At 62.4% G+C, this 24,054-nt stretch overlaps 1 protein-coding gene across 6 annotated transcripts in view; it reads right to left on the bottom strand.

The window, feature by feature from the left end:
• Nucleotides 1-572: 572 nt before the first annotated feature.
• The window catches only part of DAGLA (diacylglycerol lipase alpha), a 62,518-nt gene continuing 39,036 nt past the window's right edge, over nucleotides 573-24,054 (bottom strand). For all 6 annotated transcript variants that reach the window (XM_032414271.1, XM_032414269.1, XM_032414270.1 and 3 more), the window contains 17 exons: nucleotides 23,879-23,980; nucleotides 23,301-23,439; nucleotides 19,465-19,552; nucleotides 17,333-17,467; nucleotides 16,744-16,821; nucleotides 14,784-14,908; nucleotides 11,920-12,073; nucleotides 11,458-11,541; nucleotides 11,274-11,351; nucleotides 10,263-10,343; nucleotides 9,236-9,378; nucleotides 8,842-8,910; nucleotides 8,451-8,523; nucleotides 7,012-7,208; nucleotides 6,179-6,308; nucleotides 5,489-5,673; nucleotides 573-4,113 (listed from right to left, as the gene is read on the bottom strand). In XM_032414271.1, coding sequence (XP_032270162.1) covers nucleotides 3,165-4,113; nucleotides 5,489-5,673; nucleotides 6,179-6,308; nucleotides 7,012-7,208; nucleotides 8,451-8,523; nucleotides 8,842-8,910; nucleotides 9,236-9,378; nucleotides 10,263-10,343; nucleotides 11,274-11,351; nucleotides 11,458-11,541; nucleotides 11,920-12,073; nucleotides 14,784-14,908; nucleotides 16,744-16,821; nucleotides 17,333-17,467; nucleotides 19,465-19,552; nucleotides 23,301-23,439; nucleotides 23,879-23,980 — 2,810 coding nt within the window. In that variant the 3' untranslated portion in view covers nucleotides 573-3,164. The remainder of the gene's footprint in view (nucleotides 4,114-5,488; nucleotides 5,674-6,178; nucleotides 6,309-7,011; nucleotides 7,209-8,450; nucleotides 8,524-8,841; nucleotides 8,911-9,235; nucleotides 9,379-10,262; nucleotides 10,344-11,273; nucleotides 11,352-11,457; nucleotides 11,542-11,919; nucleotides 12,074-14,783; nucleotides 14,909-16,743; nucleotides 16,822-17,332; nucleotides 17,468-19,464; nucleotides 19,553-23,300; nucleotides 23,440-23,878; nucleotides 23,981-24,054) is intronic.

The raw sequence follows: 24,054 nt of genomic DNA, 5'->3' as shown, positions 1-24,054 counted from the left end.
GCGCTGGGGACCCTGGGGTGGCCTGGCTGGGCCTGGCCAGCTATTCTGCACCCTCCTAAAGAAGCACTCAGCAAAGGTTTCCAGTGGCCCTCACATTTCAGTGCTACCCTGCTGGAGGGTTTTAGTGGAGTCCTTCCCCCTCTGCTCTAGTTCTCAGTATTGGGTATTGGGAAGGAGTGGGAACTGTCAGACCAGCCTGGTACCCCACATGCTGGCTCTGTGGTCTTGGGCAGCTTACTTACCCTCTCTGCGCCCCAGACCCTTCAGGGAGGAGAAAAGCGGCTGACAAGTCCCGTCTTTCAAGGCCCTGAGGAGGTCATGAACGTGGATTCCACCCCCCCCCAACCCCGTACCTCTTTCACAGGGGCAGGGCTCAACAAGGGACTGCCCCCATTCGTGTGGGGCTCTGAGGGTCTTCTGGTCCCTCACTGTGACTCTTTAAGTGTGGTCCTAGATCAGGGCATCGACAGCAGCACGAGCCAGGCTCAGAGGACCCCCCGCACTGACCTCAGCCGCGGGGGGCCCCCCAGCCCATCACCCCCTGCTGGGAAGAGAGGTCACTCAAGGCAGTGTGCTTCTACATCCAGTTTATACACAGCTCTATACAATATACAGAAACCTTTATATACAGATATATTTATAGAATAAGCTATATTAATTTGTCTCTCCTTTTTACAGCAATATTAGTTTGGATCTTTCATACAGTAAGTACAAAAAGTCGTGGGCGAATGGCACGGACAGTGCATGAGTGTCTCTGGGGCCCAGCTGCTCGCTACCGATTGCATATGGGGGTCACCCGGGCCCCTGGGGGAACAGGCCAGCTCACGGCTGGGAGAGTTTGTGCTGCGGTCTGGGGGAGCGAGTGGGGGTGGGTCTGAGCCTAGCTGGGCTGAGGGGGGTGGCTCAGACCCCCCAAAGTGTGGTGTGGGGAGGAAGGGAGAGATGCGCAGCAGGCCCATTCCTTCAGGGATATGGGGGGCAGGGGCGGATTTGGGGCGGGCTGACCCTGGGGCATCCAGGGCTGAGTCCGAGCCTGCCCCAGCCCCAAGTCTGTAACCCTGCGCAGCTGCAGCCTTGGGGGTGGGGAGTCTGTCCCTGATGGCTCAGTCCTGGGCATGGGTGGGTACCACGCCCCCTTAGAGGTCCCAGGGCCCACCCTGGCAGAGGAAGAATTAAAAGGCCAGACACCAAGTCTCGCCCAGCAATTGGCTGAGGTGCTTGTTGGAACTTTACTCTGATTTACGATTTGTTTTTTTTAAACTCTAAGAGCCGCTGATTCCATCTTGCTTCTGCTGGGCCCAGGCTCTGCCAGCAGTGGGCCCCTCAGCAGGGGCATCCTGGAGTCTTGTTGGGGGGGGTGGGTGTCAGAGAGGGAGGGAGGCCCAGCTCCCCGCTCTCTGTCTCCATCTGTCAGGGTGGGCAGGGGTCCCAGAGCAGCATCCGGGCCAGTCCCTGCGTGGGCCGGAGGTCAGGACACAGGCCCCAGATACCAGTGATCATGAGATTGGCGGGGGATTTCTTGGTCAGGGGAGTCTAGCAGGCCCGGAGAGGCCGTGGAAGGGCCAGCATGGGGGGGTCTGCCTCCAAGACGAAGGCACAAGCGGGCGATCAGCGCCTGGGCACACACCAGTTTTCCAGACCCGGGGTCAGAGCAACAGGAAGGACACGGGGGATGGCGACATCTGAAACTGAGCTCGTCCTATGCGCCCCCGCTGCACAGGCCCCCATCCTAGTCTAGTTTCTCGGCGGGCTGGGAGGGGCAGCAAGCAGGCAGGGCAGGTCGGGTGGGGTGCGAGCCCCAGCAGCCCCTTCCTCAGGAGCGGCACACACTCATGCACATGCACAGACTCGCCCCACGCCAGCATGCACAACCTTCCCCAGCCAGCTTCCCCGGGGCGGGGGCGGAGGGGGCGTTCTCCGACTCCCCCTTGCTTCCCCAACCCAGCAGGGAAGGAACCCCTCAAGCGTGGGCTCTGGAGGCCTCCAGCTAAACGGGGAAGGCCCCAGAGCCCCTGGCCCTCCTGCTCCCCTTGTAGCCAGGTCCCACAATACACCACTCCTGGCTCCACTAACTGCCAACAGGACATTGAGGATGGGGGGTGGGAGGAAGAAAGCCCTGCTGCTAGGACAGAGCTCAGGCCAGTGAGGAGGGGGAGCTGAGAGGAGCGGAGGCGTGTTTGGTTTCAGATCCCAGGGCCTGAGGCTGCCTAGGCGTGGGGGCGAGGTGATATAAAGGGGTTACATGGGGCCCTCAAAGGAAGGGGGATTTGGGTGTCCTCCTTCTTCCCAGGGCACTGACCCTGCAGCCAGGGGTGGTCACACCTGTGACTTCTGCCCTTTGAGTGGCCAGGATCCCTGGGGGTAGAAGGCAAGCCGGGAAGTAATGGGCAGATGGGGCAGGCCAAGGTGCCTCGGACCGGTTGCCAGAGGGATCATCATGAGGGGCACCAAGCAGAGAAGGGGTAGTCTCGACCCCACTCTCCTCCAGGCCCCTCCAGGCCCCCTCCAGGCCCCGTGGCTGCCTTGGGCTCTGTGGAGATGGGCCCCCTCCCCTCCCTGCTCGGAACCCATGATAGGGCAGGGTGTGTGTGCGGGTGCTTGCAAGCCCAGGAAACATCCTGAGCCCAGCCCAGCAGCATCTGTAAACATACACAGCACTGCGGGCCATCTTGGTGTGGGGTCACCCCAGGGGGCTGGCCAGCAGGCACCAGATCTGGGGGGTGGCCAGGGCAGATGCCAGCCTGGACCACAGATGTGAGTATGTAGGGAGAGAGCTGCTCTCCATCTCGGCCCCGGGAGAGCAGCCGGAGGGCAGTGATGGGGAGTCGCCAGGCCCACGGCCCGTCCTGTGGAGCACAGTGAGGCTGAGAAGGCGGAGTGCTGCCCTGCCCACCTGACAGGCTGCCCCAGGCTCCTCCCTGCTCCACACTCCTCCCCCATCTAGAGGACCTGGATCCCGGCCCGCCCGGTGGCCCTAAGCTGAGGTAGGGCTGCGGACCCCCAGCTCAGCAGCAGTGCCCCATGCCTGAGGCTAAACTGGCCCCTGGGGGGGGCTCTCCTCAAAGCGGCCTGGCCCTGGGGGCAGCCACCAGGAGCCCGAGGGGCCACCTGCTCCCCCCTCCCCCCCCCCGCCCGGGCCTCAGCCGGCAGTCACTCCTGGGGTGCTAGCGCGCCGAGATGACCAGGTCGTCCTGCTTGGTGGGGCTGGCCCCGTGGCCGGTGGGGGTAGAAGTCCGGATCTTGTCCACTGCCAGGCACTCCTGGCTGCTGAGACCCGTGGGTGTCAGGTCCATGAGCTCGCCCGAGGAGCTGAGCGGGAAGGAGGGCGAGAGCGAGATGCCCGAGGAGGGGTCCGCTGAGCCGGCGAAGAGCCTCGGGGGCTTGGGCACCAGGTTGGGCTCAAACTGGGCGCGGAGCAGGATCTCTTGCTGGCTGGGGGACTTGGGGCCCTCGGCATAGTCGCTGGTGGGGCTCTCGGGCACCACCATGCAGTAGAGGTCCTGGAAGGAGCTGCTCTTACTGTCGAGGTTGAAGAGGCTGTCGATGAACTCTGCGAACTCCAGCACCTGAGGGCTGGGCGAGTCCCCCAGGCGCCCGTTGTGCAGGGCCAGCTCCCCCCCGGGGGCCGCCCCGCCTCCGCCGCCACCCTCCTCCTCGTCCTCGGTGGCCGCCGCACTGGGGGGCCGCTCGGGGGTGACACCCCCGCTGCCCAGGGCCGCCTCCAGGGGCTGCGTGTCCTGGGAGTGCTTGGACAGGCTGTCGGCCCCCAGCAGCTCGGTGCGCGAGCTCAGGGACGGGTTCTCCTCGGGGATGGCGGGGTCGATGTAGAAGAGGTGGCCCTCGTCCCGCTCCAGCACGGCGTGGAGGCTGGGCGAGCCGCGGATGCTGCGGAAGCCCGACGAGCGGCGGGAGTCGAAGCTGTACAGGGACTCAGTGTCGGACAGGCTCTCCATGGTGGCCAGGGGCGCCCGCCGGGCCTGCAGCTCGGCCGCCAACCGCTCCTGGGTGGACAGCAGCAGCAGCTCCACGGGGTCCGGGCGGGCCGCCGCCGCTGGCGTCAGCAGCCGCCCCTCCGAAAAGCCCTCCAGGCTCATCTCAGACTGGCACTTGCTCCTACAGAGGGCAGGGCAGGGGGGCGCGAGACTCAGGAGGGGCAGGGACACCGGGGTGGGGGGGACTCCCCCTCCTGGGCTGCAGGGAACTTGGGGAAGGGAGGAGGGAAGAGTTAATTTAGCGGTTGCTCAACAGTGTGGGGCAGGGAGGCTTATTTGAAAAAACAACTCACAAGAACCCAAGACAGAAGACAAAAGGGGCTGATGCTGTGGGTGGGGGCACTGAAGGCCTAAGGCCCTGCTGGGAGCCCTGGGGTGCCCAGAGCGCTGCCCCAGTCACTCATGAGGCAAGGGTGGGAGGGGAGAGCGGGGAGGGGGAGGGAGAAAGGGAGAGAGCACTGCCCAGAGCTGCCCCCACTGGTTCTCTCGCACCCTCAGGGCCAGTGCCCCTTCTGCATGGGGGGCGGCGGCGGCCGGGATCACACACTGGGGTTCCTCCCCTCTCTGCCATGGGTTAGACCCTCTGCTGGACGGACAGGAGAGAGGCGGGGGTGGGGGGGAGAGGGGGCCCAGCAGCTCCTCCGAGCAGACGTGGTCAATGCAGCGGCCACGGGAAATGCACAAATGGTGGGGAGAGGTGTCCAGGTGTCCCCACCAAGGGCCTGGAAGTGGCGACCACCCTTCGGAGCAGCCTCCTGGCCAAATCTGTGACCTGCCCCAGAAGGGTCCCAGAGAGGCAGGAAGATTCCCCCCGCCACCAAAGGAGCCACCCTTTCAGAGCCAACCCCTGTAAGAGTGTGTGTGAATACTGAGTGTATGCGGGACCGGGGGCAGGCACGCGAGGCCCTGTGACGTGTGCAGCGTGCACACCAGGTGTCTGCACGCGTCCGTGTGTCTGGGCACACGTGCATTCATACACTCACGTGCATGGGGGCCCATTCTTGCAGCCCTTCTGTGCGTGTGGCTCGGCCTCTGTCTTGTCCATCCTGTACGTGAGTATGTCTGTGTGGGGCTCTCCGTGCACCCAGAGCTACTGCTTGTGAGCACGTACGTGCATGCGCGTGTAAGCGGCACCACGAGTACACTTGTGTGCATGTATGTAAGCGCACGGTACCCATCTGTGTGGGCTAAACGGCTCTGAGTGAATCTATGTGCTTGTGGCCCCGGGTCCGTGCATCCCTACGTGACCACCATGCCACGTGGGCTTCGGTGATGGCAGGCTAGGGGGCCCGGGGAGCAGGCCAGGAGATCCTGGGCACAGGGGCAAGTTCAAGCCCTCTGCGCCGCTGTGCAGAGCTTCGTGAACACCCGGAGGCCCAGCGCGTGCACGGGATACGCACGCGCACAGGCATTCATGCTCGGAACGCACCTGTGGTGCCGCTCGCACCCCCTTCCCCCTCCCCGCGGCGGGATGGGGCTGCGCGGGCAGGACTCACCTGACGCTATTTCGGTGGTCCGCGGCGGGCAGCTCCAGGGCAAGGCCAGCGGGCACGGGTGGCCCCGTTGGCAGCGGCTGCTGTTGGAAGATGAGCTCGGGAGTCAGGTCCACCTCAGTGGGGCTCACCATGACCTTAGCAGCAGAGAGCAGGGCCGTCTTCCCCTTGTTGTAGTTCTCCAGCACCTGGGGACAGGTCGGGCAAGCTGGTGGCGGTGGTGGAGGGGTGACAATCACATGTGGGGGCGGGGCAGCAGGCCAAGCCTCTCAGGCCAGAGCCTCATGGGGTCGGCCGGGCCCCACTCCTGCCCCCCACCTCCAGCCCAGGTCCCTGCTCCACCAGGACGGCCTGGGACTGGCCCTGCAATCATGCCTTGCCCTGCAGATGGACCAAGCTGGTGTTCTCCTTCCCTATGGTCAGCCTTTCCGTGGCCAGGTGATGGCTGAGGGTGCCCCTGCTCGGCTGTGCATCTGTCACGGGCCAGGTCCCTGGGAGACTCCCAGACCCCTCCCCGCCATGGGGCCCACATAGCGATGTGGACAGCAGAGGTGTGGGGACCAAAAGGCGAGTTCTGGCTCACTTCTCTGAGCGTCCGCACCCTTGCCTGTCCTACGGGGACGGAGACCCGGCCAACAGGGCACTGCAGGGCTCTGATGAGGCGTCACTGCCCAGGCTGCCCCGGGGGCTCACCTTGTTGAGCCCCTCCATGACCACGTAGGGGAGGTGCTCATGCAGCATGGCCGGCGAGATGATCACTTCGTTGAAGGCCTTGTTGTCGCCCCAGATGGCAAAGTACGTGGGCTCCTCCTGCTCACAGCAGCTGGGGGGGCATAGGGGCCGGAGGGAAGCTGAGGGTGGGTGGCAGCCTGGCTCCGGCCCCCAGGGCCCTGGGCTCCCTGCTCCGGCCTCACCCGAAGCCCTTACCCTCCCCCTCCCCCGGCCAGGAACGTTGATGCCAAATGGGCCTAAGCCACAGTCCCTACATAGCCTACTACCTGCTCGTGGCCTGGGCAAGGCCCGGCTCACAAGCCTTTTGTCACTGGGACAGAGGGTTCAGGCCCCACCCTCTGAAAGAGCCCGAAGTGGGAGAAGTCTATGTACTGCGGGCCCACTCATCTCTCCCAGCCCCGCCCCACCCCTGCTCACAACTGCTGCCCACTAATTCCAGAGAGGATGCCACACAACTGAGGTGGGAGCTGGCCAGGGCCTCAGGGTGACCCCCCAGGGCATCCACTTTTAAATGCACCGTAAGTGGGCAGAGCTACCCTGGGGGACACCAGGGAAGGCCTGGCACTGGGAACAAAGGCTGGGACTGTCCAGAGAGGAGCCTGGGGTCCTGCTCTGGTCTTTTGTTCTACTTCCACGACCCGAGGATAGGGCAACCCTGCCATGAGTGTCCTGGGCAATCCTCTCCCCGCCTCTGCCCACAGTCCCAGGGGGCGGCTAAGCAAGGCCAGCCCCGTCCCCCACGCCCCTGGCCACTGCTGCCTCCCAGCTGACCCAGGGCCGCAGGCGGCACCTACCAGCACTGCTCTGCTGGGTGGTTGTGGACCACGTGGATGATGCGGCCGGGTGGGTAGAGAGGGGTGCTGGCAGACAGGGCGATGGTCAGGTCACTGGGGTGGGTCCAGAGCCGTGTGTTGGCGAGGGTGGCCACCTCGACCTCCTCAGGCAGCTCCGACTTGGGGATACATTTGGTGGCCCCCACGATAATTCGCCACTGTGCAGGGTCGGGGGGGGGAGATGGGGACAGAGCTGACCAGGGCTGGCTGGTGGGCAGCGGCAGGAGAGGCCTCAGAAGGGGGCTCAGGGGTGACAGGTGGGAGCTGGGATGGCCATGGGGCAGAGGGAAAAATAGTGCCCACCTGAAGAAGCAGTGGCTGAGGCATATGGTGGCCACAATGGCCAAAAAGATGCCAAGGACAGATGACATGACAGTGCTGAATTTCAGGGCTAAAAAGGGGCTGGAAGACCAGTCAACTCCTTATCTAGAGGATGGGGAAACAGCCCAGCAAAGGAAGGGACTTGTTCTGGGTCATGTCCCACATCAGAGACAGAGCAGACCCCGAAGTTCAGTCCAGCTGCGTCTACGAGGCCTGGCCACGTCTGGGTTGGCCCCCAGCCACCCACCTCCCGGGCCTGACGAGCGCGCAGGCCTGGGTCTGATAGGAGCAGTTCTGCCTCCCAGAACGGGGCTCCTGCAGGCAGACATGGCCCCCTAAGGCTTTGCTGCCCTGCCCACCCCTGCCACCTGGTGCCTGGCCCAGGGCCCTGCCTGCCAGAAGGTCATGGGCACCAAGGCTGGGAACAGTCCAAACTGGGCGGAGATGATGAGTGGGGTGGGGCCGGGGGTCAGAGAAGACATGCTGGTCCAGGTTGGCCCCTTCCTGCCTGCCTCGGGGTACCTGGCCACGGCACCCACGCCCGCCTGGCACGCTGAGGCCAGCTCGGCACAGGAAGAGCCCCCCGCGTGCTCGGAGACCTGATAAGGGATGAGGCAGGGCTGAGCCTCTCCTTAGCCCCAGCGGAGCATCAGAACAAACTGCACCCAGACCCCCTCCGGCGGTGGCATCAGGACTCATGGAGTCTGGGGAACCGCAGCGGGCTCGGCAGAGGCCTTCCTGTCACGAACTCGAAGCACTTCGAGTTTGAGCCTTGGGCCTGCTTTTTCCTGACTTTAGGCAGCTCTGGGTGACAGGGCTGGCACTCAGGAGCCCTTGGTCCCAGTCCTGACAGCTTGTGTGAGCAAAAGCAAGTCCCTTACCCACTCTGGGCCTCGGTTTCCCCCTCTGTACAAGGACAGGCCATAGGGGAGACAAGATGAGTGTGGAGGTACTGAGAGTTTGATGGCCCGGGGTTCCCGTGACATCAGCCACATCGAGCCTGGCCTCACATGGCTGGGCTCTCTTGTGCTTTGTGCAAGCCCAGCATGCCCAAGTGGGTTGAGGGGCGGGGGACTCACTTTGGGCTTGGTGCTTCGCTGTAGGACGTCTAGGAGCTGTCTGCGGAAGCCTTCCAGCTGGGAGAGGCCGATTCTGGGGAAGGAAGCAAGCCGGGTGTCAGCCTGGCCGGGCCAGGGACTGGGAGGGGTGTGGCGTGTGGGGGCAGAGGGGCAGGCCCACGGCAGCCACAGAAAGGAGAAGACCACGCCGTCGGTATCATGGAGTGGGATGGGTGGGCAGGGGTGAGTCCGCAGCTCAGGCAGGGTGGGGCCACCTGTCCTCTCGCTCTGGGGACTCTGGGGGCTCTGGGATTCCCTGGGGAGATGGGAATCTGAGGGAGAGGCCCCAAGGAGGCAGGAATGGCTGGCCAGGATGGTGGTGAGAGGGAGCGACTTGTGACTTGCAACTCGCCTGGGGACAAGATCTTTGCCCAGAACCACGGCCGTCACAAATTCCTTGGAGTACTCCATGGCGTCCTCGCTGCAAAGGAAGCCAGGGGTTGCTAAGGCAGGGGTGGTGAGGGGGCCCTGCTCCAGCATTCCTGGGGTTCGTGTTTTGGTTCAAGGCCCTCTGGGGAGCTCACAGGTGCCAGGCTGGGCTGCCTGCTCCTGGTCGCACCTTTCCTGCCCGTGAGGCTTTGCGGGGCGCAGATCCTGGGGTCTGCCTGGCATTTGACAGAGCACCCCTCCCTCCACTTACCAGGCCATTCCCAGGCCCCCATGTGACCAGAAGGCAGCCTGCCCAGGCCAGCTCCCAGGCCTTTAGCCCCCATCAACCCCAGGCAGCTCAGGCCCGGGCTGCTCACCTCAGCAGGCCTCCTGGTGGGGAGTAGGCAAAGCACTTGAGGGTGGGGTACTGGGGGCGCAGCAGGAAGGAGAGGATGGCCGCGGTGCCTGCACCCAGGGAGTGGCCCACCACAATCAGGCCGTAGTGTTTCGTTCCTCGGCCCTGAAAACCAGGAGAAGTCTGAGAGCCCTGCCCCACGGATTGTCTGGACTATAGCTGATACCGGGCAGGCAGAGGGGTCTTCCCCGAGTCCTGACACGGGGTCTGTGCTGCGTGGTCACTGGGGCAGCGGAAGAGCCAAGCTAGACTCGCACAGAGCAACTTCCTGGGGAGACTCTCCTAATAAACTCCTACTCACCTTTCAAAACCTTGTTCAGAGTACCTCCTTGGAGAAGCCCCTCCTGATTTTCCGGGAGAGGCTTACTCCCTCCTAGACGCTGTATCTATACGCATGGAAGACCTTTCTATATGGTGATTATACTCTACTGTAATAGTGTACATTCTACGGAGACTATCTTCTAGAATAATCATTGGTTCAGCTGCCCCTGTTTCTGTGCCCCAGCTACTAGACTGGGGTCTCCTGAGGCCAGGGACTGCTTGGCTTTGGGAAGGGTGGTTGGAGCACCTTGGGGGCTGCCTGCCCGGGGAGCAGGGGCTGGGTAGGATCCAGATTGCCCCAACCAGAGCAACACCCTTCCCATGGGCTCTGTAATTATTTTTCTTTGTGGCCTGCTCTGTATTTTGAAGCCCCTGACCAGAACCATCTTCGTGCCCCCAGTGCCTGGCATGGAGCAGGTGCTCATAACTGGGGGCGCTGGGCAGGGAGGCCCAAGAAATGCTGGTACGAGAGAGGAAGGGGTCAGAGGTGGGGGAGGGACTGAGCAAGTGAGGAGGGGACTGCGAGTCAGGCATCAAAGGGGAGTGTAGGAGCCTGGCTTGTGTGGTGGGGGGGGGGGCTCCACCATGCACGCACCCTGCCCCCAGGGCTGTTTTGGGGGAGGCAGAGCCGGCATGGCCAGGGCTCAGTGCCAGGGAAAATGCCTCACCAGGTCTCGCCCAAAGGCCTGGGACAGGACCATCTCCTGCTCCAGCTTCTTCTTGATGTACTCAGCAGAGAGGACCATTCCCTGGGCAAGGAGGGACAGAGGTGGGTGTCACGGGGAGGGAGGTCTTTTATCATTTTTTTTTTCTTTTAAAGATTATTTATTTTGAGAGAGAGAGAGAGCACGCAGGGAGCAGGGGCAGAAGGAAAGGGAGAGAGAGTCTTAAGCAGACTCTGTGCTGAGTGTGGAGCTGGACACAGGACTTGGTCTCACGACCAAGCTGAAACTAAGGATCACGACCAAGCTGAAACTAAGGATCAGACGCTTGGGGGCACCTGGGTGGCTCAGTCAGTTAAGCGTCTGCCCCTGGCTCAGGTCATGATCCCGGGGTCCTGGGATCGAGCCCCGCATCGGGCTCCCTACTCAGTGGGGAGTCTGCTTCTCCCTCTCCCTCTGCCCCTCCCCCTGCTCATGTGCGTGCTCTCTCTCTCTCTGAAATAAATAAAATCTTTAAAAAAGAGAAACAAAAAATATTTAAAAAAACCCAAAAGAATCGGACGCTTAACCGGCTGTAGCCTAGGCGCCCCGGGAGGGAGGTCTTTCAGAGACCAGCAAAACCATGACTGGAATCTCACCAATCCTGTCCCAACCATTTCCCCTTTGGCCCTCCTAACAACCTGGCTGTGGGGGCTGGTGGACACTTTCTCACATCATTTCCATTTCACAGATGACAAAACTGAGGCTCAGAAGAGTTGTGTGTCTCACGGAAACCAGTCTCTTCCCAGCTGCCTCTTCAGGCTCTTCTGGGGCAGGATCTGGGCCAGGCAGGACTGTGGGGGTCCCGATGGGTGGGCCACAGTGGATCTTCTAGATGAATCCATGCTCCTCTGACCCATCTCTCCCTGGGGGCCCAGCAAGCAGGGAGGACCCCCCACCCCGACAGCAGGACAGGTGTGTGTGCTGGCAAGGGAGGAGAGGAGGCAAGGGGCCTCGGGGGCCGGGAAGGAGCAGTACCTTGTGCCCCAGCCAGGTGCCGTGGTGCCCCTCCACGGGGAGGCGCTCGGCGTCACCGGTCAGGTCTGTCAGGGCATCCTTGTGGAGAGAGAGGACAGGTGAGGGCTGGGGTGAGGACAGGAAGGGGGAGGCGGGCACCCCTCAGGGGCCGTGAGGGGTGGGCTGGGAGCCACACGCGGCATACCTTGGGGGAAAGGGTTCCCCGGATACTGATCACCACCTTCTTCTTGTCGTGGTCCACTGCCACATAGAAGGGGGTCTCGTAGACCTAGGATAAGGGGGGCTCATGAGCCAAGTGGCCCTGGGACGGGGCCAGACTCGGGGAGTGACCTACACAGGTCTCCTGGCCAAGGAACCAGCTCCCTGGGTCCCCGCAAGGCTGCCGGGGCTCCCTGTAGGCTCCCCTCCAGCTCAGGCCACCTGAGAGCTGCTGTCCTGCCTGCGGAGTCTGCAGGGACCGCTGTCCCCTCCCCAGGGCCTCGCTGTTGAGTCCCCCGCCCCCTCCCCCACGGTGCAGGGTCGGGGACCACTCCCTAGCCCCAGGGGGGTGCAGGCCCGGCTGGGGGGAGGGGACGGGTCCCGCGGCCCACCGAGGACAAAGGCTGGGGGCTGGGGGGCGCTCACACGGGCCAGCGTGGCCCCTCACCGCGTCATGGCAGGAGGTGTACACGATGTCCACCGCGGTCATGTTCTCGTCCAGGAAGTGGCGCCGGATGGCGATGGCATTGCAGCCACAGCAGTTGTCCTCCTCGATGGTGACTCCTGGGGCAAAGCGGGGCCGCGCGGGGCACAGGCAGCACCTGGAGGGGGCGTCAGGGGCTCAGAGACCCCAGAGCACCTGTCCGTGCCAGCCTCTCTGGAGCCCCCACCCAGAGGTCCCACAGTCCTCGCCCTACTCGGCCTCCTGGCGGCAGGGGACCCGGTGGGCCTCTCCCTCTCCCCGCACCGCTCTCCCCGCCTCACCCCTCCATCGCTCCCCCCTCACCGGCGGCCTCCCTGGGCCCGTCCTCTGCCATAGCTGCGCCCTTCTCTTCTCCCTAGCTCCTCACCCGTCTCCGGCCTCTGAGCTACCAAGCCGCCTGACCTGCTCCGGGCCCCCAGATGCCCCCCTCCCACCTCCTCAGGCCCCAGGCCCCGCCGGCCCGCCCCCGTGTGCTCCCTGAGTCCCCCTGCTCATTGCCCAGGGCCGTCCTTGGAGCTGGCTTCACGTCCCCTCCCCACCTCATGTCCCACAGCCCATCGGTCGCTCGGCACATCGGCTCACCCTGCCTCCAACTTCGGAACGGACTCCAACCACTTTCCCTCGCGCCCACCCCTTCCACCATCACCTCTGCCTCGGAGCGTCACGGTGGCCTCCTGACGGGCCTCCCTCGTCTACTCTTGCCCTCGACGTTCTCCATTGGCAGCCAGAGAGACCCCCTAAGACCTAAGTCGAGCCATGTCGCTTCACTCGAAACCCGACAGCGATGCCCTTCCCGTCCAGTGTAAGAGCCAGAGTCCTTGCGAGGGTCACCGGCGCTGCCCCATCTGGCCCGGTTCCCTGGCTCGCGGCCTCCGACCTCCCTCGGGCCCTGCTGGCCCTCCTGCCCACCCTCGGATGCACTGGCCAGGCTGCCCAGCCGGACTCCTCACTTCCTTCGGGCCTCTGCTCGAATGTCTGTCATGGTGAGGTCCACCTTGGACAGCCCCTCTAGCCCAGCCAGCCCCCTGCCAGTGTTCCCCGGCCGGACATCACCCCCCTTTATTTCTCTCCCAAGCGTGCCTCTGGTCCTAGAGGCTCCGCGTCCTTGTCTGTGTGCTGTCTGCGTCTCTCCCCCGCAACGGCTCCCCAGGGCCGGGGCTGCTCGGCCCCGTGTGCAGCACGTGCCCAGCACCAGACACACAGAGGCGGCTCCCAAATGAACAGCTGAGCGTCTGAGGGGGGCACGCTGCTCGGGGTGCAGCGGCTCCTCAGGCCGCCAGAGGGAGCCAGCAGCCAACAGATGGGGCCCTGGAGCCGTGAGCCAGAACACCAGGCCCCTGGGGCTCCCTGTCTGGAGAGGACAGCTGAGATTTTGTGAAGAGTCCTGAATTTCGGGGATGCCGAGAGCTTTGTCCTCACCCAAGCAGCGCCTAAGGGACTGTTACCTACTTCAGGGTCCAGCCGAGTCTGGGAAGCCACGGGGCCTGCGGTGGGCGACCACCTCAAGGCACATGGGGGGAGCCCTCCCCCGACTGCAAGGCCAAGTGGGGGCCGGCCCGGGTCTGGGGGCCAGACTCCTGTTCCCAGGGAGCTGCCTCCTCTCTGCAGCCTCAGCCGGCATGTGGACACCACAGTGTGGCCTTCAGGGACAGACACCTGGGCTTTCTCCTCGCAGCCCCGAGAAGCTGACAAAGCATCCCTCCTGTCTGCACATCCCCCCGAGGGCCCAGCCTGCCAGCGACTCCCTGGCTTCTCAAATACCCCATGGGCAGGCGGGACAGGCACCAGGTGGCGATGTCCCCACCCTGCCAATGAGTAATGGAGCAGAGCCTGTCAGAGCCCAGGGCTCGAGGCTCCTGGTCTGGTGCTCATTTGGAGAAGTTTCTCAGCAGTGGCAGGGACTGCCAAGGACGCTGGAAGGAACGCCAGCTGTGGGAGGGGGCATGGGGTGCCGGGTCCACTCACTCGGTGAGTCACTGGGGATGGGAGAACAGGGTCCCAAGGGCCACCCAGCCTTCTGCAGAAAGGAAGGGCAGCGCAGGAGGGGTGTGGCTACCCCAAGGGCAGGGGTGTCACAGACAGAAGGTCAGCCTTTCCAGACGAGGGAGCCAGGGACCTGTCCTCCTTCTGTCTGGGCCAGGCTGAGGGTGCAGACACCAACGGGGAAGGGCCCCTCCTGGAGCTGTGCCCTTCTCTGGCCCAGTTGGGAAAGCAGAGTCCACTGGTGCCCAGGGGTGGCTTGTGAGCAGGTCTGGGGCAGGTGCTTGCCCAATCCCTGTGAAGAGGGTCAAAGTCTTTCACTAAAGGGCCTTCTTGACGCCCTTCCAGAGGCCTCCATGGACTGGGCCTCTACTAGGAAAGTCCCTTCTTTCAGAAAGGCAGAGCACAGGACAGGAGCAGGAGAAGAAAGACGTAGGCAGAGGGGAGCGAGGCAGAGAGGGGCGGGAGGAGAAGGGAGCCAGCAGGGTCCGATGCTGGGCAACCCTCATTCGATCCTCTCAAACCAACTCCAGGAGGTACGTATGGCCATCCCCACTTTACAGATAAGGAAACTGAGCCTTGCGGAGGTAGGCCGACTCGCCCATGGCTGCCAGCAACAACATCTGGATTCAAACCAAATACTGTGTGATTCCAGAGCCCATGCTCTTCCCCGCCTAAGGATAATGCAGACCTAGAGAGGCCGAAGCCCAGAGGCGGTGTGGAAGAGAAGCCACGCAGGCCACAGACCACGGAGGCGGGGGAGAGCCTCCCCCAGGCTGGCCCAGCCTCAGGACCGCTGCTCGCCCGCACACGCCGGCCGGCCGGAAGGACGGGACAGGGGTACTCACGAGCAGGACCGCGCCAGGCGGCAGAGGCCACAGGCTGGCTTCCGCATCAGGTACATGGGCCACCCATAGGCGGCCAGGGCGAAGAGCATGTAGTAACAGACCTCTTTGTAGCGGAGCATCTCTTGCTGGAAGAAAGCAGGGGGAGGTGGTCACCTCTCACCCTTCCAGCCTATAGCCTCTAGGCCCAAGGGCTCCCCTGGATGGAGGAGGGAGCGGCCCTCCTGGCCTCCCCAGGGACTGCAAGCCCACCGTGCTCCCGCCTTGGAGGAAGGACCGCTCCTCCAGATGATAATTCCATTTCCCTAATTATCTCCATGCAACCAGGGCACGAAGCCTCCTGGGGCCTGTCCTGATGCTCCAACCTCCGAATTAATGATTTGGGGACAGAAAACCACTCGGAGCACTGGATCGATTTCCTTGCCTGTTTTCCAGAGAAGGGAAGTGAGGGGGAGGCGTGAGTGGCCATCACCCGCCTCAGCAATCAGGCCTGGGAAGGGAAGTTTAATCCTCAGAGGCCCTGGGCCCTGCCCTCCAGCTGGGGGTGTCCGGGCCTTGAGCAGTAGGGCTGGCCCTGTAGACACTGGGTGACCTGACAAATCAGCAACACTCTCTCAGCCCGCAAGTTCTTTGTCTGCAAATATGGGGAGACTCCAGTTTGACTGGGCAAGTCACAGGCTCCCCATGGATGTCTGGAGCAGATTGGGATCTCTGCAGAGAAAGGCGCCAGTTTGAAACCCAGCGTCTGAGGCCGGTGGCTATTGTTATTATCAGCCCAATGGGCTGGAAGGAGACAGGAGACACAGGTGTCCCAGCAAAGCGGCTTCCAGTGTCCCGGGAGTGCCAGGCGCCAGAGGGCTCCTGCACTTAGGGGGAATTAGTCACCTTGTAAAAGTTAAAGAGGGTGATTAGTCATCTTCTGAAGTGAAATAGGTAGCACCTTAATAAGAGCCCAGAGGGGTGGAACCATCCCCGGGCCAGCTCTGTCTGCTCTTTAGGAATGAGCTGGAGAAGGTAATTATCCTCTCCGTGTGTCGGAGCTCGGCTCTGGCTGGAGGGCGGGGCGCTGGCAGGCTCTACCAAGTGGCAGGCAGGGACCCCAGCACCTCAAGGCTCTGCGGCCTGCCTCTGCCCCCCCCTCACATGGCGAGAGAGCCCGGGGCGACCCGGGTAAGCGAGGCCAGGCGGGGCACCTGCTGCGGGCGGGCCATTTTCAGAGGGGATACACGCAGCTACTTTGGGCAGTGGGGACAGACGGGGACTGGAGGCTTTTCTAGGGGATCTAGATACAAGGGAGGAATCCTTTCGAGTCGGTCCCGACTGCGGAACTGGACTCAGAATGGCTCATTTCCTCCCCACTAGAGCTCTGGGGGGAAGGTATGCCCAGCATCATTACCCACTCAGGAACGGGCTCAGAGGGGACGGAGGACTTGCTCAAGGTCACAGCGACAGTGGCAGAGCTGAAGCACCCCCAAATCAGTTTGCTCCTGAGGCCGCCAGCTGCAGTGTCGGCCCGGGCAGCCCAGGGCCCTTGTGGTGGTGCAGGGGCTCCCCTGGCCACAGGACCGGCCCCACCTTTACCTGTGAAACACTGGGGTTCTAGTACAGAGGCCTAGAAGAGGTTCCGTAAGCAGTACGGTACGTCGTGCTGCCTCTTAGGAGAACAGAGTAGCAGCCGTGTAAGCCACGCACGCCTGGGAAGCACTTTAGGATCTCAAGAGGCCAGGACCGAACATTCTGAGTGTGGTGAAGCCGATTCCAGGGTTTTGACCATGGGACCAGCGTGATGGGGGCAGTCCTCAGGAGGAGGGGGGTGTGAACTGAGGAGGGAGGCTACGTGGAGAGCTGCAGGGGGACCCACAGAGGAGGAGGTGCTGCCCATGCCGTCGGGGCAGTGGGCAGGTGGCCCGCTCAGGCCGCCCCAGCAGAGGGCGAGGGACCTGGGGCAGAGGGTCTGACTCACCGAGTTCTTGAGGTCGAGATACTTGGTGTTTCTGGTCACTGGCATCCCAGACAGGAAGGTCAAAATGTCATTGTTCGCCTGCAAAACCGGGGTGTGAAGGTGGCTGTCCCAGATCTGGGGGGCATGGCTGAGAAAGGGGGTCCAGCCCCCTAGGCTCTGACTCTGCCTGCTTCCCAAGGGCCTGAACGCCCAAACGAGGGTGTGGTTTCTAGCTCTTCCACGACCCAGCCAGTTTCCCCAAATCTGAGGTCTCCTCACATGTCCACTGCTCCCTTCCCACCAAAAGCATCAAACACCCCCCCGCTGCCCCAGGGACATTCCTGCCCAGGCTGAGGGTAACGCGCTTTGTAGGGGATGCTGGGAGGTCCCAGCTGGGATCGGGGTGTTGGGGGGGGTGGGATGGAGGCAAGTGCGAAGGGCCGAGGCGCTGAGCATCATTATTCACGAGGGCCACGTGGTTAGAAGCGGCTGGCCCAGCAGAGGGACGTCACTCAAGCCAGAGCCAGGAGGGGAGCTGGCACCAGGGGGTGACCGGAGGGACCCCGGGAGCAGGGCAGCGGGGGGAGGCCCGGAGGAGGGTGGTGCCCACCTCGTCCAGCACGGCGTTGCGCTTGGCCCGCTGCCGCTGCCGGAGCAGTACCAGGCCAGCAATGATGTCGGACGGCACGATGTCGAGGTCTCGGAAAAACTCGGCAAAGAGGTAGGCGATTTCTGAGTAGGCGTCCTGTGAGGTCCGGGGGTGGGCGGGAGGCGGGGCAGGGGAGCGGGAGAGAGGGTGAGAGACCAGGCGTGAATCCCCCGGGGCTGGGGCCCTGCTCCAGGCCCAGGGCCAGCTCGCCCACCCCCGCCTGGCCCTCTGCAGCCGTGACCCCGAGGGCCCTAGTCTGGGCTCTGGAACCTCGCAGACGTGGCCAGAGCTGTCTGCGACAGCCACCGAACCTTGTCCGGCCTCCACCTCCCGGCCCTCTTCTGTCCTCGGAGCTCCTACGGCACTCACCGTCACTGCCTACCACGCACAGATGCCAACGTGAGCCATTTCCCGTTCTTTCCCCAGCCACTAGGAATCAAGGCCTGCTCAGCCCGGCTTGTTTCTCCTCCGCCTTTCTCTCTAGCAGAGAAGCCCAAACTGAGCTCCTGACTGCTGCCTCCCCACACTGAGTTGCTTCCCACCTCCCAGCAGCTGTGACCTGGAAAGGCCTCCTAAGGGCCGAGCCTCCAGGGGGGGTGGGGGGGTGGCAGGCCCCCTCCCCCACCTGCCCACAGCTGCCGGCTCAGGGACCCTCACGATGTGCCTGGATAAGGGTGCGGACGCTGGGCCGGTGGCCCCTCTGGCTTCCCCGCAAGCCTGGTCCTCGGGCCAGCCCGAACCCAGGGCAGGAGGCAGGAGGTGCACAGCCAAAGGCAGCCCCGCCCGTCCCTGCGCTCGGCATCCTCCCCGCCTCAGTCCACGTGGGAGTCGGGAACCTCTTCCCTAACCTGTTGGGGGGTGCTGTGATGGGAGCAAACTCATGGCAAGTGGTTCTCGCTGGGTTTCACCCTTGAGTGCCCGGCATTTGTAAGAGAACAAAAATCGGGGGTTGCAAACTCAAAGGCCTATGAGGCCAAACGACGCTAGCTACTACTCGGCTCCGGCTGACTGCCCTGCGAGGGGCCCACACTGCCAGATCTAGAAATACGAACCTGTACACGAATGCCCTGCTTCTTCACGTTGACACTCAATTCAGATTTGAAGCCACCACAGCACAGAGGGATCAAAACGTGCTCTGGGCTGGACCTGATCCCCAGTGTTTGACGGGACGCAGATCCTGGGCCACCCCTCCCCGCAGCGCCCTAACATCAGCCCCAACTCTGCCATGTGCCCAGGAGGGCTGGGTGCGTCCCCCTCGACCCCCCAGAGAGGCCCATGGGGGTGATCCCCGCCCACCAGGGAACCTCCGGGGAGAGGGGGGCTTTCTTATACCTGATTACTCACTCTACAGCTCACCATGGGCTGCTGGAGGGAAGGAGCCACTCAGGCTTCCGGTGGCTTCCATGGAGGGCACTTGCTGTCTGGCTCAGGGAGGAGTGGTCTCCTGACCTCACTGGTTCTGCCACTAACTAGCTGTGGGACGCTGAGCAAGTCACACCACCTCTCTGGGCCTCAGCTGTCTGATCTGAAAAACGAGGGGCGGGGGGTGGGGGGACACTAGATGGTCTCTAAGGGCCCTGCTGGCATGGGGGGTCTGTCTCGAGGACCCCAGGGGCCCTGCCTCCCCCCCAGGGGCTGCCCTCCACTGAGCCGGCCTTGCTTCGGCAGCACCGGGCCCCTCAGGCTGCTCTTCCGAGCACCAGGCCCGGAGGCTGGCTGCGCGCGTCTGGGCTCGGCACCTGACAGCTGCGATGGATCTTCCAGAGGCCTTTGCAGCTGGTGACACGCCGCTTTTCTGTGCTTTCAGGTCACCCTGATTTTTTAGTGTCTCCTCTCCTAAACTACTCTAAGTTCCAAGGGGGTGGATGAAAGGTCTTGAAACCTTTCCGTCCCCTCGACAAAGCCAGGGATCGGCCATCTCACCTGCCGGAGGGAGTCGGTCGGTCAGTGGATAGCAGGTCCTCACCTTGCTCCTGCTCAAAACCCAGCGCCCTTCTGGCAGCCCTGCCCCATCGGCCGTGCCGAGGAGTGGCGGCCCCTCAGTGGCTGGCGGCCGGGTGTGCGCCGGAGGGAAGCGACGTCCCGGTACTTACTGACTGGGAGTCCTTCGTCCGAGTGCAGCACAGGAACACCTTGAGCCGGCGCGACCAGCTGGTGGCCTGACCCTCCTCCAAGCGATGCCTGCAAGGGGACAGAGTTGGTATGTGTGAGGTCAGGGGGCGGGACCAGATGCGAGGGGAACCAGATGTTCCCAGGATCCCACCAGAGGGCTCTCCAGCAGGGTGTCTAGGAGAGAACAGGCCTGGGCCTGGCCGGGGTCCCCTGGGGGGACCCTGCTGGCCTAAGATGGCCTACGGTTGGCCATGCTCCCAGCTTCTGGCAGACTGAACACCAGCATGCCCAGCGGGCTTCAGAGGTGGGAGCCCAAACTGGGGGCCGCTCTGTGGCTCAGGTGTCCAATGGCTCAAACTAAGAGCCCCGGGACACTGCAGCAGGGTGCTGGGCCTCTGAGCCAACTCACCGGAGCAGACCTGTAGGACAGACTTGCTTCCCCTTCGAAAGGATTTCAGATACCCAGCACTTTCTGTACTTGGGGGAAATTTAAGGGGCACGTGAGGCTCTGCATCTCCCAACTCCTTGGGTCTGTTACTTTAGAGGGGACAAGGGCCCCCGCCTTTCATCTGCATGGCTGGCGCCTGTCCATTCCCGCCCCCAGACCCAGCCCCAACGTGTCTAGCTGCTCTGATGGGGAGTCAGGGTATCCAGCAGTCCACACCCAAGGGCAGAGCCGATTATCCACAGAGGCCCTTCCAATGCTGGGTGCCCAGAATTCGGTGTGGTTTTTTGTTTGTTCTGTTTTTAAAGATTTTATTTATTTTTATTTGCGAGAGAGAGTGAGTGAGAGAGCACGTGAGCAGGGGCAGAGGGAGAGGAAGAGGGAGAAGCAGACTCCCCTGCTGAACAGGGAGCTCAATGTGGGACTTGATCCCAGGACCTTGAGATCATGACCTGAGCTGAAGGCAGACGCTTAACCAATTGAGCCACCCAGGTGCCCCGAAATCGGTGTGTTTTGAGCATAAATTTAAGAGACGCAACATTAAATATGTAAGCTTCCAGACTGAGCAAGAAGAGGCTGGTTTGCTTTCGTGACATGTGCCCTCCCCTCCCTCTGGTCCCTGCAGATGCTGATGCTTAGTGGTCAGTAGGGGAAGGCATGGGTGACCCCGAATGCTTGCAAGGCACTTAGTATCCATCAGGAGTGACAGGCCAGGCCCTCCTTCCTGAGCCCTCTGGCTTCGCTCTGCAGCGAAGCGCTGCTTCCTACAGCCCTAGTTCCATAAGGCAGTGGGCCACAAGGACAGGGAAGGCCACAGGGCTTTCCAGGACTAGAGGAGGAGTTAGGAGAGCGTAAGAAGGATACAAGGGAACTGCTGCTTCTGGAATCTACGAGCTCTAAGGGACTTGGGCAGCCTTACATCATAAAGCAACATCCCCCTGCCAGGGGCTTGATAGAGGGACAGCATGCTGGCAAGCCGGGATCCCAGAGCATCACATTCTTTAACCCTTTCTAATCTAATGGGCTTTTAAACATTCAAAGCATATTTCCTGCCGGGCCTCTGGCTGATCAAGCGCTGACTGTACGCTTTACTGCACTACCCCTTATGCCCACCAGGAGGCAGATGGAGCCAGGGAAAGGTTTGGCCTAATGCATCAGTTAGGCTGCAGAGACCAGCACAGGCAGATAGTGAAGCTGGACAGCAAGTACATGGACCCAGCACCCCTCTGGGAGTGCAGACGCCCCTGCAAAGATCCAAGGTCGAGGCTCCCAGGGAGCAGTGCTGGGAAGAACCCATCTCTCCACCCCTACCAGATTTCATCGGCAGGAGAGAGGGCCCGGGACTTAAACAGCTTCCTGACTTCCAGAGATGCTAAAACAACCTATCAGTGTGGCACGGGGGGGTCTGTGTGCGTCCCCAAACCTGGAAGTGGATGAAGGGCAGGCAGGCTTGAAAATGTCCTTGTTAGAAAAACTGATGGTTTCAGAGCTGAGGGAGGGCCAGTGGAGACGAGCCCGAGAGGTGGTCACATTAACCAAGCCGCAGCCTAGGCTGCCCTCCTGACCCCTGCAGAGAGCTGGAGAAGATGCAACAGGTCAGAGCCTGTGAGCTCTGAGGCCTCTCACTCACCCCCACAGGGCCCGAAACTGCAGGAAAACTTTCTAATTAAAACGACAGCCCCCAGCTGCAAAGGCGCTGGCTTCCCTGGGCCCCAAAGGCAATTACCCAGAGTCAGGGAGGGGAGATTTTTTCCCAGGGCCCCAGAAGCCTAGAAACCAGGTCAGGTGGGGGCGTATGCTCAGAATGAGCAAAATGGGACGGGTGGTGGTGGCTTGCTACGCCAGGAGGGAGAACAGGCTCCAGGGCCCTGGATCCAAGACCTGGTATTTTGGGCTGGGAGGTGGCCAGCCCAGGCGCGGGTGTGGCTCTGGCCGATCTGCCGAGCTGACGTGGAGGGCCGGAGAGGAGCTGAAAGCAGAGGCGCAGGAGGGTGGGGTGAGGAGAATTCCCACTGGGCCTGGGGGCCTGGGCAACCCGCTGGCCTGGCCGGGGGCTTCTGACTCCCCTGCCCCGGGGATGGAGTGCCAGGTCTGCTCCCTGTCAGCGTGACCTGCAGCAAGTGACCTGCCCTCTCCAGAACTTGGACTCCTCATCCGTAGAATGGGTCTCCTAAGGATACCAGGGTCGGCAAAAGGACTGAATGGGCTGATGGTGGGAAAGGGCTCATGGCAGGGCCTAAGTCATAGTAGAAGCTCCATGCCCCCCCCCCCGGAAGCCCCCACCCCCACCCCGCCCATCTTGTTCTTTCACTAAACAGGAATTCCTGTGACCCTGGATTCTCTCATTTTCTTTACCATGGCACAGCATTCCCCTTCCCTCATAACATCATGCAAAACTTACCTCCTCCAGGAAGCCTTCCTTGATTAACCTTCTCCAGCCCCCTTAATCCTAGAGGCAGCCCAGCCTAGTGGTTAAGAGCAAGGGCCCTAGGGGCGCCTGGGTAGCTCAGTCGGTTAGGCGCCTGCCTTCAGCTCAGGTCATGATCCCAGGGTCCTGGGGTCAAGCCCTGCATCGGGGAGTCTGCTTCTCCCTCTCCTCCCCACTTGTGCTCTCTGTTGCTATCTCTGTCTCTCTCTCTCAAATAAATAAATAAAATCTTGGGGCGCCTGTGTGGCTCAGTCGTTAAGCGTCTGCCTTCGGCTCAGGTCATGATCCCAGGGTCCTGGGATCGAGCCCCGCATCGGGCTCCCTGCTCAGTGAGAAGCCTGCTTCTCCCTCTCCCACTCCCCCTGCTTGTGTTCCCTCTCTTGCTGTGTCTCTCTCTGTCAAATAAATAAATAAAATCTTTAAAAATAAATAAATAAATAAATAAAATCTTTAAAAAAAAAAAAAGAGCAAGGGTCCTAAAGCCAGACCGCCTGGGCTGGAGCCGAGCCCCACCATATCCCAGCTGTGTCACTTGGGCAAGTCCCAGCTCTGTCTGTGTTGCAGGGATGATGCTAACAGCCTCCTCAAGCAGCCCCACGTGCTTGGCTTGGCTCGGGCGTGCGTCCTGCTGTGATGACCGCATGGTTAACAGCACTGAAGATGGTGCCAATGGTCACGATGGCCGCACTGACTGAGCACGTACCAAATGTGCGAGCAGAGCATCAACCGCTCTGCACTTGTTTTATTTAAATCTCACAGCTGCAGTCTGAGCAGTCACGATTCCCACCTTACAGACCAGGAAACTGAGGCCGGGGGAGGCTAAGACTGTCACCAATGCCCATGGCTCCCACAAGCTGATACGTGGTTCGGGAGGCACGGGGGCCAGCTCTGCCCACCTGCCCGCAAATCTCCTAGGGGGCTGCCCGCCCGCCTGGCCCACTCACCGGAGGTTGTAGGTCCGGAGGTTGCGCTGCCGCCTCTTGGTGGCTCTCAGCTTGACAAAGGTGCGGCCCGTGGGGTCGAAGACGCAGAGGACGGTGATGCAGACACTGAGGATGACCACCCAGTTGCAGACGACCATCCCTGCAGGGCAGCAGTGGGAAGCAAGAGGTGGAGGCGCTGGTGGGGACCTCCCTGGCTCACCTGCTCTGCAGAAAGGGGCCCTGGCGCCTCCCTATCATCATCCGCTTCTGGGGCCCAAGAGCAAGGCTCAGAAGCCCCTGACCCCAGCCTCTGGCCACCTGGTTGCCCCGTGCTGAGCCATGACCCCAAGGCCCAGCCTGGGTACAGAGCAGGCAGCTCTGGGGGTTTCCAGTGAGGAGCTGAGGGGACCTCCACTGTTGCCCACCCCTCCACAGCAGGTTCCCCTGAGGGCGGGTGGCCGAGCTCGGGAGGAAGCCCACAGCCTCAGCCACCATCCTGCCCGGAGTCCTCACAGCAACCGTCCCCTTTGGGAGGCGCCTGAGCTTCGTCCTCTCTGAACTGACCCCGTCCCGGCCACCACTGGGGCTGGCTGACATACCGAGGGTGACATTCTTGGCAGTGAGGTCATTGCAGGAGGTGTAGTACTGAGTGAGCCAGACGATACCCACGATGGCATAGATGAACTCGATCACCAGGATGGCTGCAAGGAGAGCAGGGGCCAGGCTGAAGGACGGCCACGGTCGGCCTGCCCGGGAAGGGCCCCGGAGCCTCCGC

Source organism: Phoca vitulina, unplaced genomic scaffold (assembly GCF_004348235.1).
Source record: "Phoca vitulina isolate PV1807 unplaced genomic scaffold, GSC_HSeal_1.0 scaffold16, whole genome shotgun sequence".
Classification (NCBI taxonomy): Eukaryota; Metazoa; Chordata; class Mammalia; order Carnivora; family Phocidae; genus Phoca; species Phoca vitulina.
This window is presented reverse-complemented; position numbering and strand designations above follow the sequence as displayed.